At 54.1% G+C, this 26,763-nt stretch overlaps 1 protein-coding gene across 15 annotated transcripts in view; it reads right to left on the bottom strand.

Annotated features, from left to right (window-relative positions):
- Positions 1 to 26,763, bottom strand: part of LOC141425863 (uncharacterized) — a 52,981-nt gene that overhangs the window by 9,079 nt on the left and 17,139 nt on the right. For 14 of the 15 annotated variants that reach the window (XR_012451038.1, XR_012451039.1, XM_074084694.1 and 11 more), the window contains exons 2-3: positions 3,267 to 3,346; positions 710 to 773 (exon numbers count right to left, since the gene is read on the bottom strand). Coding sequence is in view for 2 of the 15 variants with exons in the window: in XM_074084694.1 (XP_073940795.1) it covers positions 733 to 773; positions 3,267 to 3,346 (121 nt within the window). In the remaining 13 variants the exon portion in view is untranslated. Of the gene's footprint in view, positions 1 to 709; positions 774 to 3,266; positions 3,347 to 18,103; positions 25,462 to 26,763 lie in introns of those variants that run through there. The other variant, XR_012451037.1, reaches the window with a different exon arrangement.

The following is a 26,763-nucleotide window of genomic DNA, read 5'->3' as shown; positions in this document are numbered from 1 at the left end:
CTTGGGCTCCCTCTGCCTCCATCCCATGCTCTTCTCCTCTATCTTGTCCCAAACACTGGGTCGGGGCCTCCTCCACCTATCCAGTGTCTACCCTCCCTCCAGGGTTCTGACGGATGGCCTCGACCCTGCACACAGACACAAAGACCAGGGCACATCTATGGAGCTTAGAGGGCAAGCCCAGCATGTGACACACACACCAAGGCCCAGGTGGCAGAAGGATCCTGGGCCCAGACTCACAGGAGACATGCTGGGCTTGTCCACAGCCTCAGACGTGGGCTTTGAGCATGGCAGACCCCAAGCATAGCAGGTCCTGTCACAGCCACTGGGCAGCCATGACACAGTGACAGGCAGGGACCTTTACACATTGAATTGAGTGACATGGCAGACAATGCAAAGTGCCCTGTGGTCATCGGCCCCCAAGCTGCCCTGGTCTCCATCACAGAGCCCTCATAGCAGCTGGGGCTCAGAAGATGGTCCCAGTACCACTCCTGGGTGGACCTGGGCATGCCCCTGACTTCTTGGAGCCCTTGGTCCTGCCACTACAGAGAGAGGCTGGTGGGAGCCAAGTCAAGGTTGCACATGTGTAAGAAGCCCCTTCCCAGCTCCCCAGGAGTCTCCAGAGACCTGGTGGGTAGATGCACAGATGCAGGCAACAGCTAGAAGGAGGAATAGCCCCAATTTCCATCAACAGCTAAGGTGCTGCACTGACCTGAGGTGGGCAGTCCTCAAGCATCACGTGTCACCTAGGGAAGTGGCTGAGGAGACGTTGAGACCTGGAAGAAAGAGACACTGCTTAGGTCGTGGGGTGTAGCACCAGGGTGAGTGGGGGTACATCTGCTTTATTTATGCCTTGTGGACTCTGGCCTGCCTAGCACTAAAATGCTGGGCACAGTTCAGGAGCCACCGGGAACCTGGAACTCAGGGCAGCTCAAGGCCAGGAAGCCACCTCATCTATGTGATCTTCTGTTCAAATGCTGGGGTGCAAACATGGTTTCCTGGATCAACCCCTCCCTAAGAAATCCCAGTTAGAAGTAGTGTGTGGCTATAAGGATATGGATTTGGGGACCAAAGAGAAGCAAGTTCCAAGACAGGCTCAGCCAAGCCTGTCCCACCTGGGGGAACTCACCATCCCTCTGTTGATGTAGGTTTTCAGGGTTGGGGACAAGCTAATGACACACTGCCTGAGGGCCTCAGGACAATGAGAGGAAACTCCCTCCACCCTTCCCTTTCTTCTCTGGCCTGGCCATGGGATTTGGGACCTCTAGGACTCACCACAGGTCAGCTCTCCATACCCTTGCTGTCAGTCCTCCCAAAATGTCACTCACTGCAACGGATGTCTTTCCTTCTTTGTTTTGGCTGCCAGGAGACTCAGCTGAACTTACAGGTCACCAACAATAATGAGGAAGCTTCTTGCATGGCATAGCTGCTTCTAGGCCTACTTCAGTTTTTCCTTCGCCCATGCCCAAATTCCTCAGCTTTTTTGTCAGTGTGGGGGTTTGAACTCAGTACCTTGAACTTGCCTGAAAGACACTCTACCACTTGAGCCACACCCTCAGCCCTTTTTGCTTTGGTTATTTTTCAGACAGGGCCTCATGTTTTTGCTCAGGGCCAGCCTCAGACCATGAGTCTCCTACCTATGTCTCCTGCATAGCTAGGATTTCAGGAGTAATTAGCATGGCAGTCTATTTGTTGAAATGGGGTCTTGCTAACTTTTTATTCAGGCTGGCATCAAGCCACGATCCTCCCAATCTCTGTCTCCCAAGTAGCTGGGATTACAGGCATGAGCCACTACACTCTGCTCAGCTGCTTATTGTTATTATTTTTTATCGGTGCATTTCCCATGTTGTTCTAAGCTGCTCCGTGGCCAGGCATACAGGTAACACCTGAGTTCCCTTCCTGCCATCATCTCTCTGAGTGGTCAGGTCTGAAGCCAGACCCCCATCACTGGGGTGCCTTTTCCCCTCCTGGTGATCCTTGCAGGGAGAGCTCTGGCTGTCCTTTTCACAGATGATCGATCAGAGTCCAGGGGTGGGGCCGTGTGATCCCTAAGACCACAGAGCAGTGGAGGCTGGGGGTGGGGATGGCTGGGACCCCAGAGGTCTGACCCCAATGCTGTGGCTTAGTCACCTATGGTGTTGTGGCCACTCTTAGGAGTCTTTAGGGCCAGCAGCAGTGGCACAGGCTGAACCTGGGTCTGGAGCTGTCCTAGGGATGAGGACACTGTCAGAGAACCTTGAGGGTCTGTCCATGTGGCCTTAGGCCATGGGCAGAGTGGGCACCCTGCCCTGTCGAGGTGACATGTGGGCAGTTCTGTGGGAAGCTGACAGGCCCCAAAACCAGAGTGGCTGCTTCTTCCTCACTTGATCACCTTCCTCTGTCCTTGCTGGCCAGGCCACCTCTACACACCACCCTCCCCTCCAGGCTGGGAAGCTGACCAGAAGCCATGTCACCCCAGTAGGCCTGGGCTCTTGGCACTGTGCCCTCTTGACCATATCACAAGTAATACCAGCCCAGGCCCTTCCCATCTGTGCCGCTGGGGTCAGACTGAGGCTGCCTTAACTTACCTTCCTGCTCAGTACACACAAACACCAGCTTGACAAACCCAAACTAATGACAGATGGGTCCAGGTCCTACTGAGGCCCAACTGAGGGCGGACAGGCTGGTGGAGGGTAGATGGTCCACCAAGGGTGGATCTGTGTGTTTCAGTGGTTCATACACTCCGGCTATGTCTAAGGGATCTGCTTTTGTGCTAAAGGCTGTGTCTGGCTCCCTGGGCCCACAGGCCTTCTAGGGTTCACTGTGTACCCCCGAACCTCCACCAGGAGGTTCCCCGCCCATTGTACGGAGCAGTAAATGGAGGCTTGGGCACTGCAGGAGCCTGGCCAGCTGGACAGCCACAGGAGGGCTGGTGTGTGTGTGGAGGGAGGGTGTCAAACAACTAACTCAGGAGACTTTTCTGCCCTTCCCAGGACACTTTGCCCCTGCCTGATTCTGTCTGCCTCAAGAAGGCAAGTTGGGGCAGGTGGGCAGGGCTGGAGCAGGAGCCAGGAATCCTTGGCACCTATTCTCTCACTCCAGACCTGGGGTGGGGTCTCCTCACCTGCCAGGGCCAGGCTGAGCCCCTCAGGAACTCTGGGCAGGGCAGCTGTTAGGTGGGGCCTGTGAGGGCAGGCTGAGTCAGGTTCCCTCTTCTGCCAGGCTGCCTGGCTCTAGGACTGCTCCTGACCAGTAAGCCCTCCCCGCCCAGGCCCCAGCAATGCAGCCACCTGAGCAGGAAGTCCTGGAAGGTCTTCCAACACTTGTGATGGGCTCCTGCTTTCCTAGGTGGTGCTCTGGTGTGGCCACACTGAAAGACACAAAAAGATCAAGGTATCAGCTTGGCAGCTCTCAGGGCTCAGGGGCAAGAACAGCATAGGATCAGGGTGGCCCTCCCTCCGTCCCTCAGTCACCCTGTAACCTTGCTGTGGCAAAGGCACAAGAGGTCCAGAGGTTCTGAGCTTCACTGGGAGACAGAGGACTGCAGGAGAGTCTCAGGGTCTCCAGCTGGACCCAAACCAAATCAAACCCCAGCCGTGGGCTCCCAGGCAGCACAGCCATGGGATGTTTGCATTGCCTGCCTCCCTCGGGCCTGGGAGCTCCGTGGCAGAGATGTCACACAGCTGTGTGTCTCTGGGCCCAGGAGTGCCTGGCACACACCTGACAGGAAGTACCCTACCACCCATTTCACTCTTGGAATGACATCTGATATCTGGGGTTTAAGAAGTGTAAACAGGACTTTGGGTCTTTCTCAAGTGGTGACTTGAGTGGTTACTATTTGCCAGGAAGAAGGGCAGACCAGGACTGACAGAGGACGCCACAGCCAGGAACTGCCATTCACCCAGGTGAGCCCTGCCCTGTGTACCTCAGATCTGTGGCCTTCCCCAGGCCCTGTCACCTGTGGACGGCGGGGGAGGGGGGGGGTCATTCTTTCTGTGGACAGCAGAGAGCAGTGAGGGCTGCTGCAGCAGGAGTGATTGGAACTCTCACCCCAGTCACACTAGTTAGCTCCTATCACCCTCCTCAGAGTTATGTCTCCAGCCTCGAGTTGGTGACCTACAATCTGTGAGGGTCAGAGACTGCAAGGACCTGCTAGGGGCTCCCATGGATATGCTCAGACCCCACAGGGTGGCACCTGTGGCAAGCCCCTCATTCCAGTCTGGTCCCCAACTCTGGAGGCTATGCTAAGATCAGCTCATCTCTGCAAACAGAGTGGGGGACGCCTACAGTAGCCCCACACCCTGCTCATTCCTTACTGATCAGGTCTTTGCTCACAGAGGGCTATTAGAGTCCCAAAGAAGCGGGAGAAGGGGGTGAGCTCAGGCCTGGGTGCCACTGTGTTTTGGACAGACCTGTAGAGAAGTCTAGCCTGAGGAGAGGACCAGGCTCTGAGAAGGAGCCACGCTGACCCTTGCCTGTTGGTTAGGTTCCTCCCCTCTTCTCCTACCTGTGGCATAGGCCAAATGAAGTCCCCACCTGGGGTCTCCCAATTTAATGAGATCGGGCCTGCTGACCTGCTGCCCACAAAGATGCTCACTGTAGCCTGGCTGGGAAACTATGTGGACTGCCCTCACCGCCTTACCTGGGCTGTTACCCTCATCTTTAATGGTCTTCTCTGGAGCTGCCACACACGGCTCTGGGGCCTGCCTGGGAAAGGCCCCTGGACTGCCCAGGGGATGTGCAGAATGTGTACCTGCTCAGGGCTCTCAGAGGGACACTAACTTGCCAGCATCCTGGGTGTCCACAGGCCCAGAAGCAGAAGTTCCCTTCTGTAAACAGCCCAACTTTGGGCAACTCTAACCAAGGCTGGCATCGTAAATCAGGCTTCAGAGTCGCAGGAGTCAGGGGATGGATGAGGCAGGCAGGCAGGACTGAGCAGCCCTTTGGAGGGGCAGAAGTTTGCCCCATGGGGGAAGCAGCAAAGGGCCATCCAAGACCCAATTTGGACACACAAGGTGTGCAGAATTTCCATGCTGATGGGTGTGTGGAGCTCTGGGTGCTGGGGCAGGGGTGACTCTGGGTCCCTGACTCCGTTCCTTGGAGACACAGAAGCACACCTGGCCACACAGCTGGAAAGCTCTCAGATAGGGGCGAGGACCCCAGCTGGACAGTGCTAGGGCAGTGGGCCCTTCCAACTTCAGAGATGTGTAGACTGCCCTCCAACATTTAAATGCTCCCGTATCTTTTCACCCTCTCTCCCCATGACGCAGCATACAAGGCCTAGTGACCTGTGTGTTCCAAGCAGGGAGACCACACCTGGTTCCTAGGCAACAGCAGAGCCTTCTCCTGTCCATCTTCCTCCCCTGAGGGCTCCCATGCCCCTAGTTTTAGTCAATGGGTTCCCAGTGGATAAACTGTGTTGTCTCTCCCAAGCCTTTGCATGAATCATGGAAATGCACAGCTCCCTCTCAGGGTGGCAGAGCCTCCTGAAGCCAATCCCTCTCCAGCACCATGCCCATGGTGTGGTCACTCATGTGACAGGGCCAGTTCAGGCCATTATCATGGCTTGTGGCCTGACAATGCTGGTGCTGTCAGATCCAGCACTGGGCTAGGCATGAGGTTCTTGAGGCCCCATCCCAGCCTAACGCTTGCCCTTATCTATCTGTAGGGTGGCCCAGCAGGGCTATTAAGTCCCTGTCCCAATAGGACCAGCCCCTTCACCTCTTTGGGCCTTGTTCTCTTCATCTGTAAAGTGGGGACAATGACACTCCCTCCTTGGATTTAAACACAAGACCAGAGATGACATTCACTCCAAGCCTGGGCATAGTGGGGCTTGGTCAACAGCACCTACCACGAATCCCTCTTTGGCACTTCGAGGACATATGAGGAGTCACGCCAGATGGTAGTGCCTGAAGACATCCCCTCCCAGCCTGGCTAACTCTAGCCTGGGCCTGCAGCAGGACAAGTCTGTGGCAAGGCTATAAGAGACTGGCTGGAGACACAGTATCAAGGGTGACACTGCCAAAGGCAGGCCCTGGGGCAGGAGGCTCTGAGCCTCAGTAGGATCTCCCATGTTGGCTGGATTCTAAGTGCAGACCACAGGTGCAAAGTCCCCAAAGGACGCAGCCCTGTCTTGTCTGCCTTCGTCCTCACGACAAGGTATCTACCGCAGAAGTCATGTTTAGGAAAATCATCCTCTCTGCAAAGTGAGTTGCACAGATCACCTCTCAGTTTATGCAGGAAAATGCCACGGAGAGGACCAAGGCCAGCCTCGCAGGAGCCCAGCGCAGGTCCAGAAATGTCAGAATGCACCTGCAAGTTTTCAGCGGCCACACCCTCCAGGCTCCCTGCATCTCCCAGGCACACAAACCAGGGTCACATTCCTATCTTGGCTGTTTTACTTGGATTAAACAACTGCAGTAGGGACCCTGGTAGTGTGTGGTCAGGCAAGGGAGCAAAATCCTGGCAGAGTTGTCATCCCTGGGAGAGGCAGAAGCTCTGGATTCCAGCAGCCAGGCAGAATCTTCTGGGCTGGGGGGCCTTTAGGAACCAGGTCTCTCTGAGCCGCACTTCTGTATCTTAAGAGGGGGCTGTTTACAGGCATACACCACACAGTAGGTTCTCACATCAGCAGCTGCTAACATCCCACAAATGTCAAGTTGGTCCTGGAAGAGCAAGCCACAGCCATCTGCACACCCACCTGGGGCACTTTGGTAAGTTTGTCACAATAATGCTAGTGTCTGTAAAAGCAAAATAACGAGCCCAGGTTCTGATGTAATGGGAAAACTGGGTTTTGGTTTCTTTCTAGATGCAAGACTCAGAAAGTTTGAAGGTTGCTTTGGAGATGTGACTAGGATGGACTCTGCCCTAAAATGGTATCGCTGCTGTGGTCATCAGCCATGCTGCATGTGGGGATCTTGGCCTCATGGGAACCCCACGGAGACCCAAATCACCTCTGCTCCTTTTAAATAGTCAGCTGCATCCTGGCAGACGGTGTTGTCCAAATCCACATTTCAAAAATCTTTCTCAGGAAAGAACATTAGTGGTAGCTTGGGCAGGTCAGATCCGCTCTGGTTAGATGGTTAGTTCTGCATTTTAAACATTCTCTTTCCATTACAAGAGGATCCTCACTATGTAAGAGGTACTGGGTAGACATCTTTAGCTTTAGGTGTAAATCTTCCTCCGGCACCTGGGGAGAGCTCCAGAAGTGGGGTCCTAGGTTAAAGTCCAGAAATACTTTCAGGCCTGAGACAGCTGCTCCAAGCCTGAACTCTAGAGACCCACTTAGAAGATGAGAGGGGAGGTGGGTAAGGCAGATGGGGAAACTGAGGCTCAGAGCAGGGGAGAGACTGGCCTGAGACCACATAGTTCTGGCCCACTGGTCAGTGATGTGTACTTTCTATACAGCTGTAACTAAAGCCACCACGACCCCATTCACCTGAATGAAGACTCAAGCCCTCGTTGACTGAAGACCTTGGAAGGTCAATGGTAGGAAAACAAGGACTGAAGTGGCCGTGATGGTCTGAGGTGGGGTGGAGGGGTGGGCAGGCTAGGGGTTGAGCTGGCGGAAACCGGCCTCTGTTAGGGGAGGGCCAACAGTTTGTGAGGTAGGAAGAGGATCCTTGTGAGCTGCGAGGTGGAGGCAGGACCACTAGGACCTACGAACTGGAAATATCTGGCCTTAATTCACAGACTGTGTGACCTGACAGTGTTTTGAGGGGAAAAGGCCACACGACCTTCTGTGGCCACCTCTGATGGTGCATATCCTATTATTACAACATGAAGCTCTAGCATTCTACTAGCTTACACAGCCAGTCCCCAGAGTCGCTGCCATGGGTCCCTGCAGCCAGTAGACTCCCATTCCTCCACAGGCTGCTCCGGCCTATCTGTCTATCTGCACTGGGATGCCGCCGCCTTTGATGAGCTGTAGTTTCACAAGCCCTGGATCAGCCATAAAAGGTATTTGGTGGAGTTAAGAGAAAAAGTCCCTGGGAGAAGCCCGAGCCAAGTGCCACGCACTGAGCATGGGAGGCATGTGGGCCTTGCCCTCTTCTATTTCATGCACTCACGGAATGTCCTGGAGGAACTGCCTTGAGCCAGGGCCTGCAGTTGATTTCAGCCTGTCCTGCTCAAGGCGCTCCCACATGCAGGAACTAACCATCCCAGCTCGGGGCTGCAGGGTACAGGGCAGTGTGAGTGTGGACAGCAGGAGGGCTTGCAGAGGGTCCTTGCACTGGGCCACAGTCAGGACAGATGGGGCCAGGGCCGTGGCGGGGCACACAGACAGCTGCTCGGTCTCGGGTGTTCCATGAGGGAGACTGGCCATCAGCTGGAGCAGCATGTGAGCTCTATCAGGTGGGAGACAGGTAGGATGGAAAGAGCCCTGCTCTGTGGCAAAGGTTAGGACTGCTCTGCTGTGCCACTCCTCTTCATGGGCTGGGCTGCCTCTGACCTGCTCACTGAGGTGGCAGAGATGGGCACAGACTGCAGGGTGGGGTGAGGTCAGCAGCCCATCAGGCTCACACTCTGTGCTGAGACACCATGGAGGCAGGCTTCATCTACTGGGCTTCAGTTTCTTCATATGGGCTGGGATGTTGCTGGGATGGGCTGGGGTTCAGTGAGGTCACCCCAGATAACAGATGTTAGAGTCCAGGACAGAGCAGAGCTTTGTCCCCTCGACAGCACCTCCTGCCCAGTGCCCACCCAGGGCTCTGCCCCAGGACACAAGGTGAAGCTTAAGACACTGGGCAGTGCCCGCTGGCTTCCCTCCCTCCTTCCTTCCCTCCCTCCCTCATGGCAGGTCTCCAGGGTGCAGGGGACTGAGAGGGAGGGGCAGTGGAGGCAGCCAGGGGAGCTGGCCTGCCTTGCCATAAATCACCACGCCACACTTCATAATTATCTGGGCACTTAAACTCCTCTATCTTGTCTTCCCGTTCCCTGGGGAAATTTCCTTCATTTCCTGCATTACCCCAGTCTCCTGTATGTCTAAATCAAGCCTGGGCCAGGCTGCAGCCTGCTGCTTGTACCAGCTCCTGCGGCCTACTTCTGCTGCAGCTGGGGGTGCAGGGCGGTGGCCATTAGCCCAAAGTTTCCTCCCAGCCCAGGGCAGAAGGCTGAAAATGCCACCACATCTGTCCTTTAAGCTGCAGTGACAATGCCCATTGGCCACTGCCCATTAGTGAAGAATAGATTCAGTCCCTCAACCAAGGCAAAGAAAGAAAAAGCCCCTGCAGGGGCTGCCAGGGCACATGCTTAGGTCAGCTGCCACCCTGGACCCTTCCTGCAACAACTCTAGAGGCTCCTGAGAAGGATCCTTCTGTTCCCACATTCCCACTAGGAGCTGTAGCTATCTAGGATGTGTGGCCTGCTTCAGTCACAATGAGGACACTGGGCCAGGTGGCTCACACCTGTAAATCCTAGCTACTCAGGAGGCAGAGATCAGGAGGATCTTGGTTCAAAGCCAGCCTGCACAAATGGTTTCCGAGGCCCTATCTTGAAAATAACCAACCCAAAGAAAGGGCTGGTGGAATGGCTCAAGTGGACAGAGCGCCTGCCTAGGAAGCGCGAGGTCCTGAGTTCAAATCCCAGTACCACCAAAAAAGAAATAGACAAAACCAATGAGGACTTTCGACTGGTACCAGCTTGATGCCATTTCCTGCCATTTATCTGGCCCTGACCCCTCTCTCATCTAGTGCCTGCAAACCCTGGAGGTCAGGGTCACTGTCTTCATTTCATAGATGAAGCAAGACGAGCTGCTCAAACCAGCAGGTAAACTGCTCATTGTTGCTGAAAATGCCACCCAGGGCTCAACCCCCTTGTCTGTGTGCTGAGAAGGGTCCCGGTGCAGGTCTGGCACTCTCGAGGCTCAGTGGAGACCAGCGCCTGTGACATTTCACCACATGCAGACAGGAGCTAAGAGCCCATGAGAGAAGCCAAACCAGCCATTTAGGGACTGAGAAATAGTCCCCAAAGGCCTGCCACATCTATCTTTTCTGTGGGGCTTCCCACCTCACAGGAGCCAAAGAAGTAGGGTGACATGCCACAGGCATGTAGGCAGGTTTGGGGCCACTGTGGCCACAGAGAAGCCCCTGGGTGGGCTTTTCAAAGCCAGCACGAGGAAGCAGTTTCCCAGGCCTCCCCAGGCTCCCTGGGGACGAGCAGGCTGGGTTTCTTTCAAGCTGGATCTCATTTTCTGCCCACATTTCTGACCCCCCGGAAACCTCTCGGGGATTTTCCAGAGCCCTCTGGGTTCCATCGCTGGCATGATTCAAGCCTCTGCTTTCTGCCTTTGCAGCAAGACCACTGGGTGCCAATGATGCCAACGGCACAGTGGGCGTAGCCACACAGGTCTCCAGCTGCCCAAAGAGGCAGGCCTTCCACGCTAAGTGTCCCCGGCCCTGACTGGCCCTCAGCCTCTCACACAACCACCTCTGGTCACATTCCATGACTCTTTCCCTTAAAAACCTTCTCTGAAAACAAACAGAAACTCAGTCCTGAGAACCCAGAAGAGCTGATGTGGATGCAACTCCATTTTCTTTTTTGGCACTGAGAGGTATTCAAGAAACCGTTCAACCTTCTTGAGTATGTTAACAGATGGGTAAACTGAGGCCCAAAGAAAAGAAGAGGATCCTTCAATTCTCTGGTTGGGTTGCGAGCTCCAGATTCAGGGCTGACCTGGATCCAGGACTTGTCCAGGACACCAGGTCCTCTGTAGCTGCTGGTCTTAGGTGAGAATGGACAAAGGTCTGAGACCATAGTCTGCCAAGACCATGAGCAGTGCCAGACACTCCCCTGGAGGACGTCGGCTAGGGCAGGCAGGCCCTGACCCTTGGTTCCCTGGCACAGACCAAGCGGTGCTCAGTAAATGGGGGAAGAAATCCCTGGGGAGGCCTTAAACCTCAGGGGCAGGGCTCCAGAAAAGCAGGCTTCTCTAATGGAAACCAGTCAGTGGGAAAGGACCCCCCCACACCCAAACCCGGACCGTGGTTTCCATGGGGACAGGACGGAGGTGGAGCTTTGGCATGGCTGTTGCAACAGATGTGACCTGCACAGGACTGGCGGGGGGCGGTGCCTGGTTGGGGGGGGCCCGGAGACGTGGCAGGCTCTGGTCTGGATGCCGGAGCCCTGCAGCCACAGCCCTGGCGGTCAACTCTGGGAAGGACTCAGGGTTATGGGTCCACTGCCTTCAGAAGGCCTCCTGGATTCCTCTGAGCCTCACCCGAGCAGGCCTGGCCAATTGCTGATATCTCCTCCATGTCAGCCTGGCCCTCCTGAGGGGCCCACATTTGCCGATGACACAAAGCCTGCCTCTCTTAAAGTCCTGAGAGCCTCTGGTGTTTAGTATGTGCCAGGCTTGCAGGGACATACTGTGTAGGGGAGGACCATGGGCACAGTGAAAGCCCCTGTAGTCACTCTTGGCACTCCACATGGTCCACTCCATCTAGTCCCTCGATGCGTGTTGAGTTTCCTCTGGTCTGGGATGCTACAGGGCCTGTAACCTGTGAGTTTGGGCTCTGAAGAAGTTCTGAGTTCGGAGCACAGTGCTGCTTTTATATGCAAGGGAACCTGTGGGTTCCTGTCATTGGCAGGACAGCAGCCCTGCAACGTGGGCCACACAGATGGGTGGGTCTCTCAGAAGATTCTTTTGCCTCTGCCCTGACAAAGAACTGATGTTACACGAGCCCATCCTGGGCCAGAACACGGTACCCGTACCTAGGATACCATATAGTCTCCACCTCAGAGCCACGGGAACACTGGGAACAAAGCTCCCTCTTCCCATAGGCCGTTTCACACGTCCTACAGTCACACAGCACACCAGGTCATAATCAGGGTGTCCTAGAGCCCAGCAGGCCCCGGGTGTCCAGGTGATGGCAGCCCAGCCAGGGTCAGGTCCTCGACACCCCAAACCAGCATGGCCCAGAGTCCAAGAAAATGTCTGATCTCCCTTCGGGCAGAGCTCCAGGCCACAGGAAAAGTCCTTCCTAGTGCTGGGTATATGGAGGAACCTGCTAAGGTCAGCATCAAGACAGGCTGAAAATAAATGGGTCCAGAGAGGAGCTATTCAGCACAGCCCCTGGAAAGATCTGGGTGAAGGTACAGGCTCTGTTACCTGCCAGCTGTGCAATTCTGGGGGAAGTTCCTCGGCCTCTCTGAGCCTCAATTTTTTTATACAGAAAACTTATCTACTCCTTGTAGACTAGAACTTCCTTCCACTGAGGCGGGGACCACATCCATCCTGTTCACTCCATATTCTAACAGTGGTAGGAGCACCAGCATGGGCTGTGAGAGCAAATGAAATAGGGCACATTCAAGTTTAAAACGGGTGTTTTGAAAACATGGATGTAAAGTTCCTGGCTTGGACCTGGTGGTGCTTAGTAGGTACTTAACAAAGCCAGCTCCTCAAGAGCCAGGGAGTTGAGCCCTGTGTGCAACATCTGATATGCACCCGTGCCCTCTGGGGAGAGCCAAATGTGGTACAGCTCTCTCCACTGGGCCAGGGAGGGCAGTTTCTGCCACCCAGGTCCCAGCTGGGCCTGCCCGGCTGGTCTTGGTCCCTCCCCTGGCAGCTGGACACTGGCTGCAGTGGATCCTGGCTGAGGCTGGGTGGCCTGCTTGGCCCCAGGAGTGTCCACCTGCAGGTACCTGGCATTGAACCCTCAGATGGGCAGCCCAATAGGTCAACTTTTTGAGCATGACCCCATTTTGGTGGGGGCAGAGCCTCTCCTTGGTGCAGGAGCACACAGGATGGAGGCCTGCGACCCCCATGGCTCACCCCTCAGGGGCCAAGTCTCCAGAGGTGTTGGTGCTGGATGACTTACTCTGTGCTTTACAACAAAGGCTTGAGCTAGACAGGACGCTAACTCCACGCGGCCAGGGCCTCCGATCACAGCAGCGGTGGCCTTTTAAGGGCGTCCACCACAAATACACACATGCATTTGCACCAGGTGTGGGATGAGGTCACTAATCAGGACCTCGAACACCTGGCCCAGGTGGAACTCTTCATCTCATGGAGTTGAGAGCAGCAGGCATAACCAGGAGCGCTGGTAGGATGGGAATGGCGGGATCCCAGGATCCCTCCACCCATGTCTGGGCCGGAAGTGCAGACACACCCACACCAGGAATCCTGGGCAGGGCTGGGAGCCCAGGAAACTGGGCCAGAGGTTCCTGCACACACTGGAGTGGCCAGGCTGCCTTCTGGGCACCGCCACCCCTCACCAGTTGATCCGATCTGGGGAATGGATCAGCCTTACCCTACATCCAGCCTGCCTCAAAACTCAGAAGCCCATAGAAATCACACGGCCCATCACTGGGACGCTTTTCCAGGGCCAACCCACAACTGCTGTCCACAGGGCACGCCTGCCCCCAACTGGCCAAATGCCAGGTCACAGCTTATTTAGTGAGAATCATCTCCTCCTTTTTTACAGGTGGGGAAACTGAGGCTAGATTGGGCAGGAAGCTCAGTTTGGAGCCCAGACCTCCTGGCTCTTCTGACTAGTCCACAGTGAGGGAAGAAAATCAACCAACCAGGGACTTCCCAGACAAAGAAAGCATCTGAGCTTCCACCTGTGTCCAGAGACTGAGGTTGTAATCTCCATTTTAAAGACAGGGCGTTGAGGCCTTGTAGTGACAACCACGTTTACAGACACCCTGTGTGCGGGAAGGTGTGTGGGGTGCCCACACCATCTCATCAATTCCCGCCCTACCCGGGCCCACCACACAGGTCACATGTGTTCACACGTGGGCACAGAGACCTGCCTGGGAAGGCCCAGCCCGCTGGTGGCTCCTTGGAGGAGGGCCACGAGCAGCTGACCAGCCACAGCAGGACTTCCGGGCCCTCCCCACCCTTGGCCCGCCTTCCTGGATCCTGCCCTGGGCCTGCCTGCCGCCATTTCCTCTGCAGGCCTGAGGTTCGCTCCAGCTCCTCCTTTCTGCAAATGGCCGGCACCCGGAAGTGCCCGGCAAAGGAGGCAGCGCGGGCCTGGCCTGGCGCCTTCTTGCGATGCACTGGGTGCTACCAAGAAGCCTGGCACCTGAGTAACTGCCCACCACCTGCCTCAGCTACCCTCAGCTGGGGAGACTGACCTATCTATCTCATAGGCCTCCTGGGACAGGGGAGAGCCCACAGCTCTCCATTCCTGGGTTGGACCAAAGGTGACATGGCCCACTTAGGAGGAATGACAGGGCCAGCATCTAGCAGATACCTGTCCACCTCTGTGGAAATGAGGCACCAGAGCTGAGCCTGGGCATCGGCCATGGGGGAACATGGGACACCTGCATGTGCAGGCTGGATTACCGGCACACTTTTGTACACATGCCACTGTGCACCTTTTGCAGGGCACATTCACGCCACCATCTGTACACCTGCAACACTCATCTGCGAATGCCACAGCCAACCAACAGGGGCTTTAGAGGAAGGCTCGGCAGGGCACAAATCCTGACCTGACCCTGTCAGCTGGCTAAAACTCAGGAAAGCCACGTAGCTTGAGGGTCACTGCCTCCCCAGGTGGAAGAGAGGCAAGGGAAAGCCTGCGTGGAGGATGGTCTGAGACTTAGAAATAAGGTGGGCATGTGGGGGATGCTCCCCACTGAAGCAAGCATTCTGGACTCAGAATGGGTGTTACACTTACAACGCCCATCTTACAGACAGACAAACTGAGGCAGGGAGAGGTGAAATGACTCAAACACTGCTCAACCTGCACCCAGGGCCTCAATTCCAGAGCAAGCAAGCACTTTTCCAAATGTGAAAGGTGCAAGGGCTCATGGCAGCCTGAGGCACAGGGTTGCAGTCTCCTTATCACTCCCACTGCGAAGCTGAGACTGGGACGTCTCCCTTTGCTTCAGCCTTCAGAGTACCCAGAGCAGGGACATACTCCCCTGCTTTTGAGGTGGCAGCCGATGGGCAACAGACCGATGGGAAAGGGTAAACTGGTTAAAACTTCAGACGAAGCTGCTGCTAGGAAGCTCGACTCCCAGCCGGCTCTGCAAATTTCATCAATTTTTCACTTCTCTGATTATTTGCTAGCATCTCCACCAACAGGTACAATCCTTAAAATAAACAAGCCACAACAAAGCGTTTCCATCAACGAATGGGTGCTGGGACTGGAGCTCGCAGGGTGGGGAGCCCAGCCCCTAGCTCTCCCCCGCCACCACCACCACCAACGCTTCTGGAAATGCAAAGGCAAACGCTTAGACGTGGGAAAGGGAAAAATAAAGCCTCAGAGCTGATTGCATCATAATATGTGCAAATTCCCAAAATAAACAGTTATCATCGTTTGCAAATTACTGTGGCTGTAAAACTGCTCTGCCCTCAAGTGTGTTGATATGGTCCAATAAATTCTACCCTTTGTTATCTTGGTGAGATAATTTTTTCTAAAGTTTATAGTCACTCCATGTAGTTTACCTGCTGAATTTTTTTTAAGTTTGTATTTAAATGTACCTTTAACTCATCCAAAATATTTATCTGGTTTTTTTTTCATAAAGGTCTCAAAATAATTACATGCAAGTCAACACAGAACAGCAAAAGAATAAGATACTAAAATCAAATGTCTCACGCCCCACAAGTTGGAATTTAAGTCCACTACTACACTGTTCATCCAACAAAACAAGATAAAAATTGGTAATTAGTTAATACAATTAAGGCCCCTTGACAGAGGGCATTCGGAGACTTAAAAGCTAAAGACCAAAAATTAAATTAAAATTTAACGAAGGTAGTGGTTGTTGCTACCCAACTTCCAAGGGAGGAGAGGGTCACAGAGTAAGTCTGTTTCTCTACGCAAATGCAACTTGTTTATTTTGACCTCAGTTCTTCGAAATTGTCGACTCCACAATTGAAATATGCTGTGTTCCAACAAATACCAGGCAGTCGTAATGACAGACCAGCCCATCTGTGCCGCGAGAATGTATAATTTCAGTCTATAGTGGAATTTATATAGAAGCAATGATGTGAAGAGTGCTTTGCGTGGTACTCTTAAAAAAAAAATGCTGCTGAGAAGTACTGGGTGCCATGGAGAATGCTAAGATTTTTCCATTTTTTGTAAAAATAGAATCTATTTGCCTGGCAGAGTGGCTCCAGTGGTAAGAGCGCCTGCCTAGCAAACTTGAGGACCTGAATTCAACCCCCAGTACCACAAAAGAAAAACAACCCCAGAATTTATGGCATTTTATTGATGGGGGATCAAGTGCTAACCAAGTTAAAACCGAAGATGACGACAGATCACGTCTAACTGCTGGTGTGTAAGGCATCCACAGGAAAATGTGTGATTCATGCAAGCAATGCACGAACTTAATCACAGTGGAAAACACAAATTTAGGATGAAAATGCTCATTTATGTAAATTAATTGATTCTTCTGCTATTTGCCCCACCTTGTCCAGAGAGAAGGCGAATTCATTAATAATCAAGAAATTTTACCATCCGTCAATCCAGAATTTAAGATTAAAGCATATACCCCAAAAAAGGGTAGAGTGAGTAGCTATTCAAAATATAAATTCTGCAAAAATGCTAAACGCTTCTCTTCCTACCCCCATCTCTACCCTCTCACCTCTTTTGCCTTTAAAACATATTACACTGGGGTTTTTTTTTTTTTTCCCTATTACTTTTATTTTGCCACCATTCAATGCTTGCTAAATATTTGGGCGGAATGAATCCTCCAGCTTGCAGCAGCAGAATGTGGCTGTCATAAACATGAAAATGTTTTAATTATCTCTGCTATACATGCCTGTCTCTGCAGCCCGAAACCCTCCAGCAGCGACTGCCGTCTAACCGAAGAACAAAAGCAGCCGCCGCGATGCTCCCTGGGTGAGCCGAGGTCCGTTTGCATATTGGTGGTGTCTATGCTGGCCGGCTGCTCAGACCGAGGCCCTACGCACAGGGCCACACGCCTCTGCACTAGGAACACAATGTATGTACTGGGAATTTTCCTTCTGGTGCAATTTAGAACTTTCTGCCTTGGACTTTCCAGTTCCCATAAATCAAGACCCCAGCTGCCCTCACAAGGGGAAACCAGGCCGTGTCCGAGGATGCTTCTGTCAGCCTGCCACTGAGTGGAGGTGAGCATGGAGCTGGGCTTTGCAAGGTTCACCGTTTAACGGAAAGGGTAAGCAATCCTGACAGGCTGGAGACTAAACTCAGGTAGCCACCAGGCACTGACCTGACTCATGGACAGTGGTTGGCATGGCAGGGAGACACAAAGGTCTTTAGGAGACTCCCAGCAGTGTCAGCAACATTCCTAGCTCTGCAGGTGGGAAACTAGGATGGGATGGGGACCAGGTCTGGAGGTACTTAGGGCTTCCTGAGGGTCTGTCTAATGGGTGGTGTCCATGTACGCCGCTTATCCAGCATGCCGCACAAGATATCATGAGCCAGGCCCAGCACTGTGAGATGGAACCCCCAAACTAAAAAGTGCTTAAAAAGCAAAGCTCAAAACAACCTCAAAGATTTTCCCCTACACTGAGCTGAACACCAAAAAAAAAAAAAAAAAAAAAAAGCTTCCTTTCCTTTAAAAAAAAAAAAAGAAATGAAAGGCAGAAAAGCACTAGATCCTAAACTGTAGAAATGGTAGCATTACAAATGCAAGACAAAATAAAAGGGCCTCTGTTTCTGGGTGCAGAGTCCTCCCGTCCTCCCTCCGTGTGCCGGCCTGGCCCTGACTGCGTCGAGTTTGCTGGGAGGAGCCGAGGGCGATTCTGATGTTTTTCCCTTTGCTACTCTTTGGCGCCACCAAAAATAATAAAATAAAATAATGAGGAGACCCCCCCCCAGCACCATAGACACACACAACAAAGCGACACTACGAGGAAGGAGGGGTAGCCGTGCCTACCGATGCCTCCTCCAGCATTTGTTCAGATCGTAATTGAACACACAGCTACCGGGAATTTTATTATAATTTCTAAAGCCCATCACTTTGGATCTTAAAAACAAGTGGCTTGACTTCTGTCTCTTCTCTGCAGTTTTTGGCAGTGCCTGCTTTATTCGAGATGCTGTGTGTGTGTGTGTGGGGGGGTGTTCTGAAATAGAATTTGGGGTTTTGGATAAGCCAATTAGAGGGGAGGAGATGTAACAGGCATGGAGTACAAGATGGCAGGGCCCTGGGTTTGTCTCCAGGAGGAGAAGGGGGGAAGGTCACTTACCGAGGTGCTGGAGGACAGAGGCGCCTTCGTAAAAGCCAGGAAGTGAAAATGATGTCCCCTGCCCTGGCTGGGGGGAGGATGGTACGTCCCATTGGCCAGCAAGCCATCACCAGGTGCCAGCCTCAGTCCAACAGGGCTTTGGGCCTGCTGGGCTCTGGCCGCCCACTGTCCATCAGTCCCTTGGTCCAGGCCTGAGTCTTGGCCACCCTGACACCCGGGGGGCAGGACTGCCAGAAGCAAGTGGCACTGGGGGAAGGCCCTGCTGCCAGCCCAGGAGGACGAGGAAAATGCTACTTTTGTCTCCTGCTCTCATCTGACACTGGCTGCCCGGGGAGGGGGGGCCAGAGGCGGCCGCTGCGGCTCGGCCCCGCCCACCGGGAATTTTCGAAAGATGCTCGTGGGTGCCGGGAGGATGGCAGACGTGGCAGAGGCGGGCGGCTGGGCCCCCAAATCCACCACCAAAAAAAAGGCGGGGGCTGGCCAAGAGGCAGAGGGAGGAGGACGCTACAGTGCCTGGCCACTCAGCAGCCGCGGGAGGAGGACCCCGGGAAAGGCCCGGCCCAGGTGCCAGGCAGCCCTGTGGACAGGCAGCGTGGCCCAGGCGCCATGTTGCTGCCGCCTGCCTGGCTGGGCGGCTCTGAGGTACCCAGAGTCCAGGCAGGCTGGCTTGCTCTGCTCCAGGATAGAGGCCACATTGTTCCCACTCGGGGCTTTACAGAGGACAAGCAGCAGCCAGCACCCGGCTGCTTCCCTTTAGGGGGAGCCTGGGGCCCCACCCCAGCAGCTCTCCAGCCAAGGTTCTTGGAGTGACCCCATCTGAACACCCATGGAGGCTAGCCATGCTGTGGACAGGAGCTGAGACCACGGATTTAAATCCAGCCTTGTGTCTGACTGGCCACCCAACTGTTGGCAAGCCATGCAACCTCTCGTAGCCTCAGTTTCCCCATCCAATGAAGAAGGGAGACAATGATTCCTATCAGTCAGGGCTACTAGGCGACAGAATGAAACACAGACTGCCAAACGCCCAGCCTAGTACCCAGTCCGTGCTCAATAGATTCCGGATGCCCAGGAGGGCCAAGAAGGCAGTGGTAGATAAGGAAGAAGTTCCAGGGTGGAGTCCAGACACATCACCCATGTCCTCAGACCCTCACAAATCCTTCAGTGTCACCAAAGCTATTCCTTGTCATGGCCTCAGGGATATAGTTAAGTGCTCTGGCCCTCTGACCCTGCTCAGTGGGCTGAGGGTTTGAATGTGGGCACTTTTGCTGAAATTTATCCAACTCTGCTGCCCTGTCCTACAGGCAACCGGGCTGGGTCTGTTGGTCACCTTGTCAGCCCAGTCTCACCTTGAGTCCTTTGTGTGACGTTGCAGTACTCACGTGGGAATGCAACCAGCCTGTGAGTATGGGAAGGGGCTTCCTCGTGGGTGTGCTCCCCTCCCTAGGTGCCTGGGGCCACTGGGCCAGCTCCAAATCAGAGGGGATGGTATGGAGTGACCACTGTCTGGGCTGCTGCCCTCACACGTTCATACCCTGGGCTCTGGGCCATACTCCTGGCAGTGTCTGGGACATGATAGGGGCTTTTCTGTTCACAATGAGTACAGGTAAAGGACAGCTGGGCGGACTGTTTAACCCGCCGCAGTCTTGTGGGACAGGAGCTCCTGGGCTGCCTGGATTGTGTTTTATTTTAATACTGCTTTATGCCTGCTCAGACAATCACTCTGAAAGCCAAAGTCAGGGTCAGGGGAGAGGGTAGAATGGTGCTCAAAAAGGAAGCTGCCCGGGAGGAGCTTCTGGTCTTCAGCCCTGGTCTCACGCACATGGCCACGTGACTGCTTGCCAGCTGACGCCAGAGACAAAGCAGGTAGGATTCCGATGCCATGCGCTCGACCAGGAACGTAGGGAATTCATGCCAGCAACAGCTTGGCATGGCTGCCAAGAGCCTGGCCCCGGGAGGAGAAGGGTCCCCCATGCTCTGTGGAGTGGGGCCTGCTCTGCCAGCCTGCCACATGGAGAAGCCACTGAAGACTGGGTGGCCATTTCAGGTTTTGCTGGGATAAGGGACAGGAGGCAGAACTTGGGATACAGGGCAGTGGAAGGAGGTGCCCCCTCCCCCGCACTGTTGCTGGCCACTGATGAGTCCAGCTGGCTGTCCAGGTGGTAATGGCCTCCTCACACTGCAGCCCAAGCAGTCCTCTGGGCTGTCAGGGACTCAGGACACAGACACATCATAGAGGACAGTCGGCGCTTCTCAGTGGAACTGTGTGCAAGATGTTTGGCGCCTTCGGTACTGTGCTGGCTAGAATCCATGTCAATATGCCCTCCTCCAGGTGGACAGAGAGGCTCCACAGCTGACACCCATGGACCCTGACATGCTCCCGGATCCCTCCAGGCCAGAATCAGTACAATCGGGTCTGTGTTCTGGGCAATCCAGGACCCATTCACCAAAGCTCCTCTTACTGCTGAGACATACGGGAAACTGAAGCCCTGGCATCACCATTTATTATAATTTAAAATGTAATTATAAAAGCCTGATTTAAATGTAAACACCTCTCTTAAACACATGAAAGGGGATTCTAAATTTAAGAGCCCCAAATCATGAGGTAAATATTTCGGCTAAATGCTCTTCCTGCCATCTGAGATCCAGCATTAAGGAAGGGCGGTTCACGGAAAAGCCAGTCTCCATGTGAGAATGCCAAGACCTCAGGGACAACATCCGCCTTTAATCCTGAGGGGAAAATGTATGGAATCTTTATGTATATGGCCTTTTTACTCTATACGCCCCACGCACACATTTTACAGCCACAACCACCAAGACCTGTTCCACAGCACCCATCATTCTTCTTCTCCCAGATCCTCCCAGCCACCGGTCAGACATCTGAGAACAAGGCTTCTGACCCTGAGGGAAAGGTGAGGCCCAGAATCCAGACTCCAACCAGAAGTTTCCCACCCAAAAATCTGATCCCAAGACTGTGCTGCCTTTTGGGTTAGAACATCCCTACTCCTACCCCGAAAGTGAATAGAAACCTGTGCTACAGATTTCACTCTTTTCCGTGTTTTCAACTTTACCACTTCTGCCCATAGTCCCAGAGGCTACCTGGGATATCCAGACTGAGGTCCTTCCTTGTGTTCCCATTATAAGCGCCAGCATCATCAGTGCCTCCCTGAGTTCCTGTGGTGAGCTCAAGCAACTGGCCTGGCTCCCTTGGTCACCCACAGCCAGGCACAGCTCCAGCACCTTCCATGTGTAAAGGAGTCAGGCAGGATGGTGGGTGTGTAGGCCTCAGGGTGACATTCGGCTCATTCTGTTAATTCAGAGAATATTTATCGTGTGCTCACTCTGAGCCAGGCTTGTCACTGGTAAGAAAAACATCCTCTGCTGCGGGAGAGTTTATCTGAGGGCCTGTGTTGGGTGTCTCCAGGTCCAGTCAGACTCCCCCACAACATTCAGGCCATTCCCAAGTTCACCTGAGAAAAGGATTTGGGCAAGAGTAAATGACATTGGAAAACCAAAAATATTGCCCAAAACTGCCATCAGGAAGGCCCTCCAGCCTTCTGCGAACTCTCTCCCCTTCCCCCACTGTCTCTTCCAGTCCCCATTTTCCTCACTTGGATTCTGCAACCCAGTTAAGAGACAAAGGTGACCGGGCCTGGTCTGATGGAGGCATGGTCCAACCCTCAATCGGCAACCTGGCTACCTTTCCAAGGGTCACAAATGTGCCTTTGAGGCCTTCAAAAAGAAATTGCAGGAGAATAATCAACTTGTGAAAGATTAAATTCTGCTCAACAAAGAAAGCCAAACATAACCACTGAAATTTCCCAAGAACTGCAGCTCACTCTCTTTTTTTCTCCTGTAAATCTCCATCCCTGACTCCGAACCCAGGGCCTGTGATACCCAGGTGCTGGAGCTCCTGTGACCATTCAAACCAAGGGAACAATGGTCACCCTGAAAATGAATATTTCATGTAAAAGGTCCATTGTCTCTGCTTCGAGACAATTGTTGCTTTTTCCTCCCTACTCAGTTCCAGAATATCAGAAAGTATGGCGGGTACCATTTAGGGTTTCGTCTTGTTCCAACAAGGTGCTCTGAGAAAGGGTAATCTTAATGATCAGCTAGAAGCAAAAATCCTCCCAAGCAAGTCATTTGGTAAACACACACTCTTGGGGCCAAGAAACAATTTGCTTGTGGCAAAATTCTCCTACCAAATTGCATTTCCAGCAAGGAAACTGGCAGCTGCCGTGGCTACTCTGGACCCCCATGGGACGCAAAAGTCAGACCCAGGGCCAGCACCCAGATGTGCCCCTAAAGTGCCAATCTCTGTGGGGTTCCCATCCTGCTCTGGAAGGGGTACTTTCTCCATCAGCAAATTCCCAGTCCCCAAGGGGGCCTTGGTCTCATCTCCTGTACCTAATACAAGGTACAAGATGCATCCAGAGGGTCACATCCACACCAAGTCCCTGGGATAAGGAAAGTGCTGGCTTTGCAAGCTCTGGCTGGTCTACCTCATGAGTCTCATCCAGGTCCATGCTTGCTACCACCTGCAGGGCAGGGGCGGTAAACTCTGGAAAAACCAAAAGTGAGATCTCTGTTCCTTAGAATATAGCATCACGTATTATAATACATTACACAAAATAATAAGTGATAATAAAGAAAACACAATAATGATTATAGTTATTGTCATTAACAATATGATCATAGCAAAAGCCATTTAATACCTCTGGACCATGTGCCAGGAACTAGACTTTATAAAATAATGTCACCTGTATCCTCAGAGGTTGGTTTCATTACCTGTTTCAGAAGAGCTCAGGGTACAGGCTCCGGGAGGTGACATGACTTGTCTGGGTCACACAGTGACCCTAAGGCAAGGACAGATTGGAACCTGGGGTGCTCTGATTCCACACTCTGATGTGAGCTTGGGCACTGCAGCTTGTCAAGATTTCTTTAAGAGTTTTCTCCCTTTTCCCCAAACATGCAAATATACCCTCAATACCCAACCATGACAACACACAAACTATGTATGGTGGTTTGAAGATGTTTGTTGCCTGGCTTGGTAGGCCCCTCCCTTCCCAAACACTGTCCTGCACTGGAGGCACAAAAGAGGTTCCCCTGAACAGGAGGGAGCACCCACAGCAGGGGGCATATCCGAATGGGAAAAATCTTCCCTGCCCATCCCTGCTGCCTTCCAGTAGGACCCTGTTCATGCTGCACTGGGATAGGCCCCAGTGCCCTGCTGGGGACTGGAGTGAGGGAGACAGGTTTACGCAGAAGTTGTTGAGCCAGTTTCAAACCACAGGGACACAAAATAATCCTGGTGCAAAGCTCCATGATGTCCTTGTTGAGCAAAGCTGACTGCTGGCCTGTACCTACTCAGAAGACCCTCTTCAGTGGAAGGGACCGGCAAGCCTTATCCCCACACACTGCCCGGCTAGGCCCAGCCAGCACCCTGGAGACCACTCACTTGTGACCGTGTATAGCCCCAGCACAAGCAAAGGGGCCACCCTGGGCTTGGCACTAGTTTAATACCAGAAAATCACAGGCCATGTTCCCGTTAGCCGGGAAAGCAGTCCATTTTACCAGGGCCCTGTTTACACCATTCCTTATATTAAATCCAGCAGTGACAGAAGAGACGAGTGTCAGTTTCATTTTCAGGGCCTCCTCTTTTGCGTGTGTGTGTGTGTGTGTGTGCGCGTATCCTCAAAAATAAGTTTTGCCAATATGAGATGTTCCAACACAGTAAGATGCTCCCGCCAGTGCACTGAGTACTGAAGAATCTTACCATGTTGCCTTTTGTGTACCAGGGTACACTTTGAGGCAGTACATGAGACCTTGAACCTTTTACAAATGCAACCTCGCTACAAGGCCCTGGGACCACATCTCCTTCTATGCCCCGGCCTTTCCTGCTTATCTTTTGGTCCGGCCTATTGGCCTGGAAAGCAGAGATGGTGCCCCTTAATCTGGGGTCTGTCTTCATCTTGCAGGATGCCCAGAAGACCTTGGCAGACCACCACACAACTCCCATCCATCAAGAGCGGCATTACTGATCCTCCCTGGACTAGGGAAATCATCTAGGGAAATCATTTTTTCAGACGAGGCCACTGTGGAACTTGAGCTTCTGTTGACTAATCTCATCACTGCCAATGCTATGCCCACAGCAGCGGCCGGCTGGGGTGGCACCTTTCGAAGCTGCACCCCTGCTTCTGAGATCACCTCCCCTCCCCAGTGTCCCACCTCTCCTCATTCCTTTGAGATCTTCCCCTGGATGGAGGGGAACCAGGCAGCCCAAGCAGAGAGAGGCATGAAGCAGGCCTGGGATACTTAGGCCTTGCCCACGTTCCCGGAAACAGGGCCTCAAGTGCCAGCTCATGACTCTGGGGTGTTATGGAAACAGGCCCCCACCACATGATTTTGTGGTGGGAGCGCCCAGCATGGCTTTCCAAACCACATCAACCAGGTAGGGAGAGGAGAGGGGAAATTGCACCTGCGGCCCGATTGTATTAAAGCAGGTTTAATCCTCCTGGCTATGGTTTCATTTTAACCCAGGATAGGTACACGCACAGACAGACAGACATTTAAAAATCCCAGATAGCCAGAACCGATGAGCTAAAATAAAGTGAAGCTGTTGCTGGACTGTGGACTCTGCCTCGGCTTTTGAAACTCAACTTTGAAAAATTAATTTTAGCGTTACCTTAAAACCCCATAATTACGGCAAAGAAGCATTCCTTCACCCTCTTTTTGATCTCCACAATCTCCTCAGGGCTGCTGGCCGGGGCTGAGTGTGAACCACTTACAAAGGGGTATTTATTACTAAAAGTTATGAGTAGCTTTTCGTTTTACACCACCATAAACAACAGCTTCCACATCAGGCCTTTCACTTCACGGCCCTGCCGCTGATGGGGAACCAAGAGTTCACCCTAAATCAGCTCTTAGAAAATGCTCACCCAGCAGGGGGAAAAAAAAAAAAAGGAGCAAAGGGTTTAGGAAGTAAATGAAACTTTAATTTTTCAGGAAAGGACTGTGGCTTTTAAATAATATTCCCAAACACATATATCCCTAAAATAAATGTTTTCTTTTTTTCTTTCTATTGTTTAAAATGCCAGCCAGCACTTACGTGTTTGACAAAATTCTCTCTGGCTAGCAGTCTGCACACCTGAGATTAGAACCTGTATTTCACAAACCCCAAATTCCGGATGGAGGATGGAGTGAGTTCTTGCAAGCTGGCCCGTTTCGGGTTCAAGAGCAACCGCCTTTGGATGTCCCCACGACTGTGACTGTGAAAGAAAGGCCTGTTCCGCAGAAGTGCCCCTCTTAGAAATCCTTTCATTAATATTTAAATACTAAGTAGCGAAAGTGAGAAATGCACTTACCGTCCCGAGGAGTCGCCTTGAACCCGATCGTGCCCGCGGCGCACAGGTCCACAGCCCTGTCCTTGCCTGAAGACTGCTTGGCCTCGGCTGAGCTAACGTGCCCACGGTCGCAAAGGCCATTGGCCTGTGTCCTGGGTGATTAGCGCTACAGCCTTCATCCCGCGCGGAAACGGCCGAAGGCAGAGCGGTGGCCGCTCCCGCAACTCTTCGCAGCGTGAGACCGCGGCGAGCAAGCGCACGGCCAGGTCCCGCGCCGCGAATCATGCGGCTCCTCGGTTCCCGGCTCCTGCGTCGTCCCTGCATTCAACGACCCGCCGCGCACAAGAGTAGCCCGCAGGACCTGGTCACGGCGTCTGCGACCGGCGCCGCCAGGGACCTTTGTCCCAGACGAAAGCGAAAGCGCGCTGCCCCACGGGCGCCCACGCCCTGCTGCGGAGGGCAGACCGGCGCGCCCCGCGACTTTCTCCAAGTTCACGTGCATCCCGGGGCGGCCGGGCGGGCGCCGCGGGCCGGACGTGCAGAGCCTGGCCGTCGGGCGGGCGCGGGCTGCCGGCGGGCTCGGGGCCCGGCTGCGGGCGGCGCAAGAAGGAGCACAATGGGCCCTGCGGGGCGGGCGGACGCGGGGACAGCGTGAACCCGGTCGCCGCGCGGCCGCTCGTCTGGTGCTGCCCGGGCGCCGAATGCGGCGGCGGCTTGGCACAGACGAGCCGCGCGCCCGGTGCATGCTAATGGCCGGCGGCCGCGCCATGAATTATTCAGCAGCGGCGCGGAGAGGGCGAGCGCGGCGCGGAGGGCGGCCCGGGCCGTGCGTCCCCCGCCGCTGTGAAGCGACTGTGGCGACTTCCCAAACTTTCCCCGGTCCGCACCGAGGCTGCGGCCCCCGCAGCGCCGCTGTCCCCGCCCGAGCGCGCCGGCCGCGCTTCCCCCGTTGCCGCCTATTTTATGTCTTTTGTCTCGGAGTTGGCACCTGTCCCAGAGAGCGCGTTTCCCTGCCCACCCCTTCGCCGCCGGATCGGGGCGGGGGAGGGGGTACGGGGACCCGGAGAGGAGGGGACAGGGTGGGAGAGCAAAGCGCCTGCGGGCCCCGCAGCCTGGGGAGACCGCCCGGGGGCGGCAGCCGTGCCCGCGCGCCCGGGCACCCCTGTTCGCGGGTAGGTCAGGGCTGCGGACGCGCCCGGAATACCAACGAGGCCCCTGCGGCCCCCGCCGTGCCCGCTGCGGGTGAGGACCCGGCGCCGCCCCTCCCGGGCTCCCCTCCCCACCCCGGGCCAGCGCGCTCTGGCTGGGCGGGCAGCG

The sequence above is a fragment of the Castor canadensis genome, chromosome 8 (assembly GCF_047511655.1).
Source record: "Castor canadensis chromosome 8, mCasCan1.hap1v2, whole genome shotgun sequence".
In the NCBI taxonomy this organism is placed as follows: domain Eukaryota; kingdom Metazoa; phylum Chordata; class Mammalia; order Rodentia; family Castoridae; genus Castor; species Castor canadensis.
This window is presented reverse-complemented; position numbering and strand designations above follow the sequence as displayed.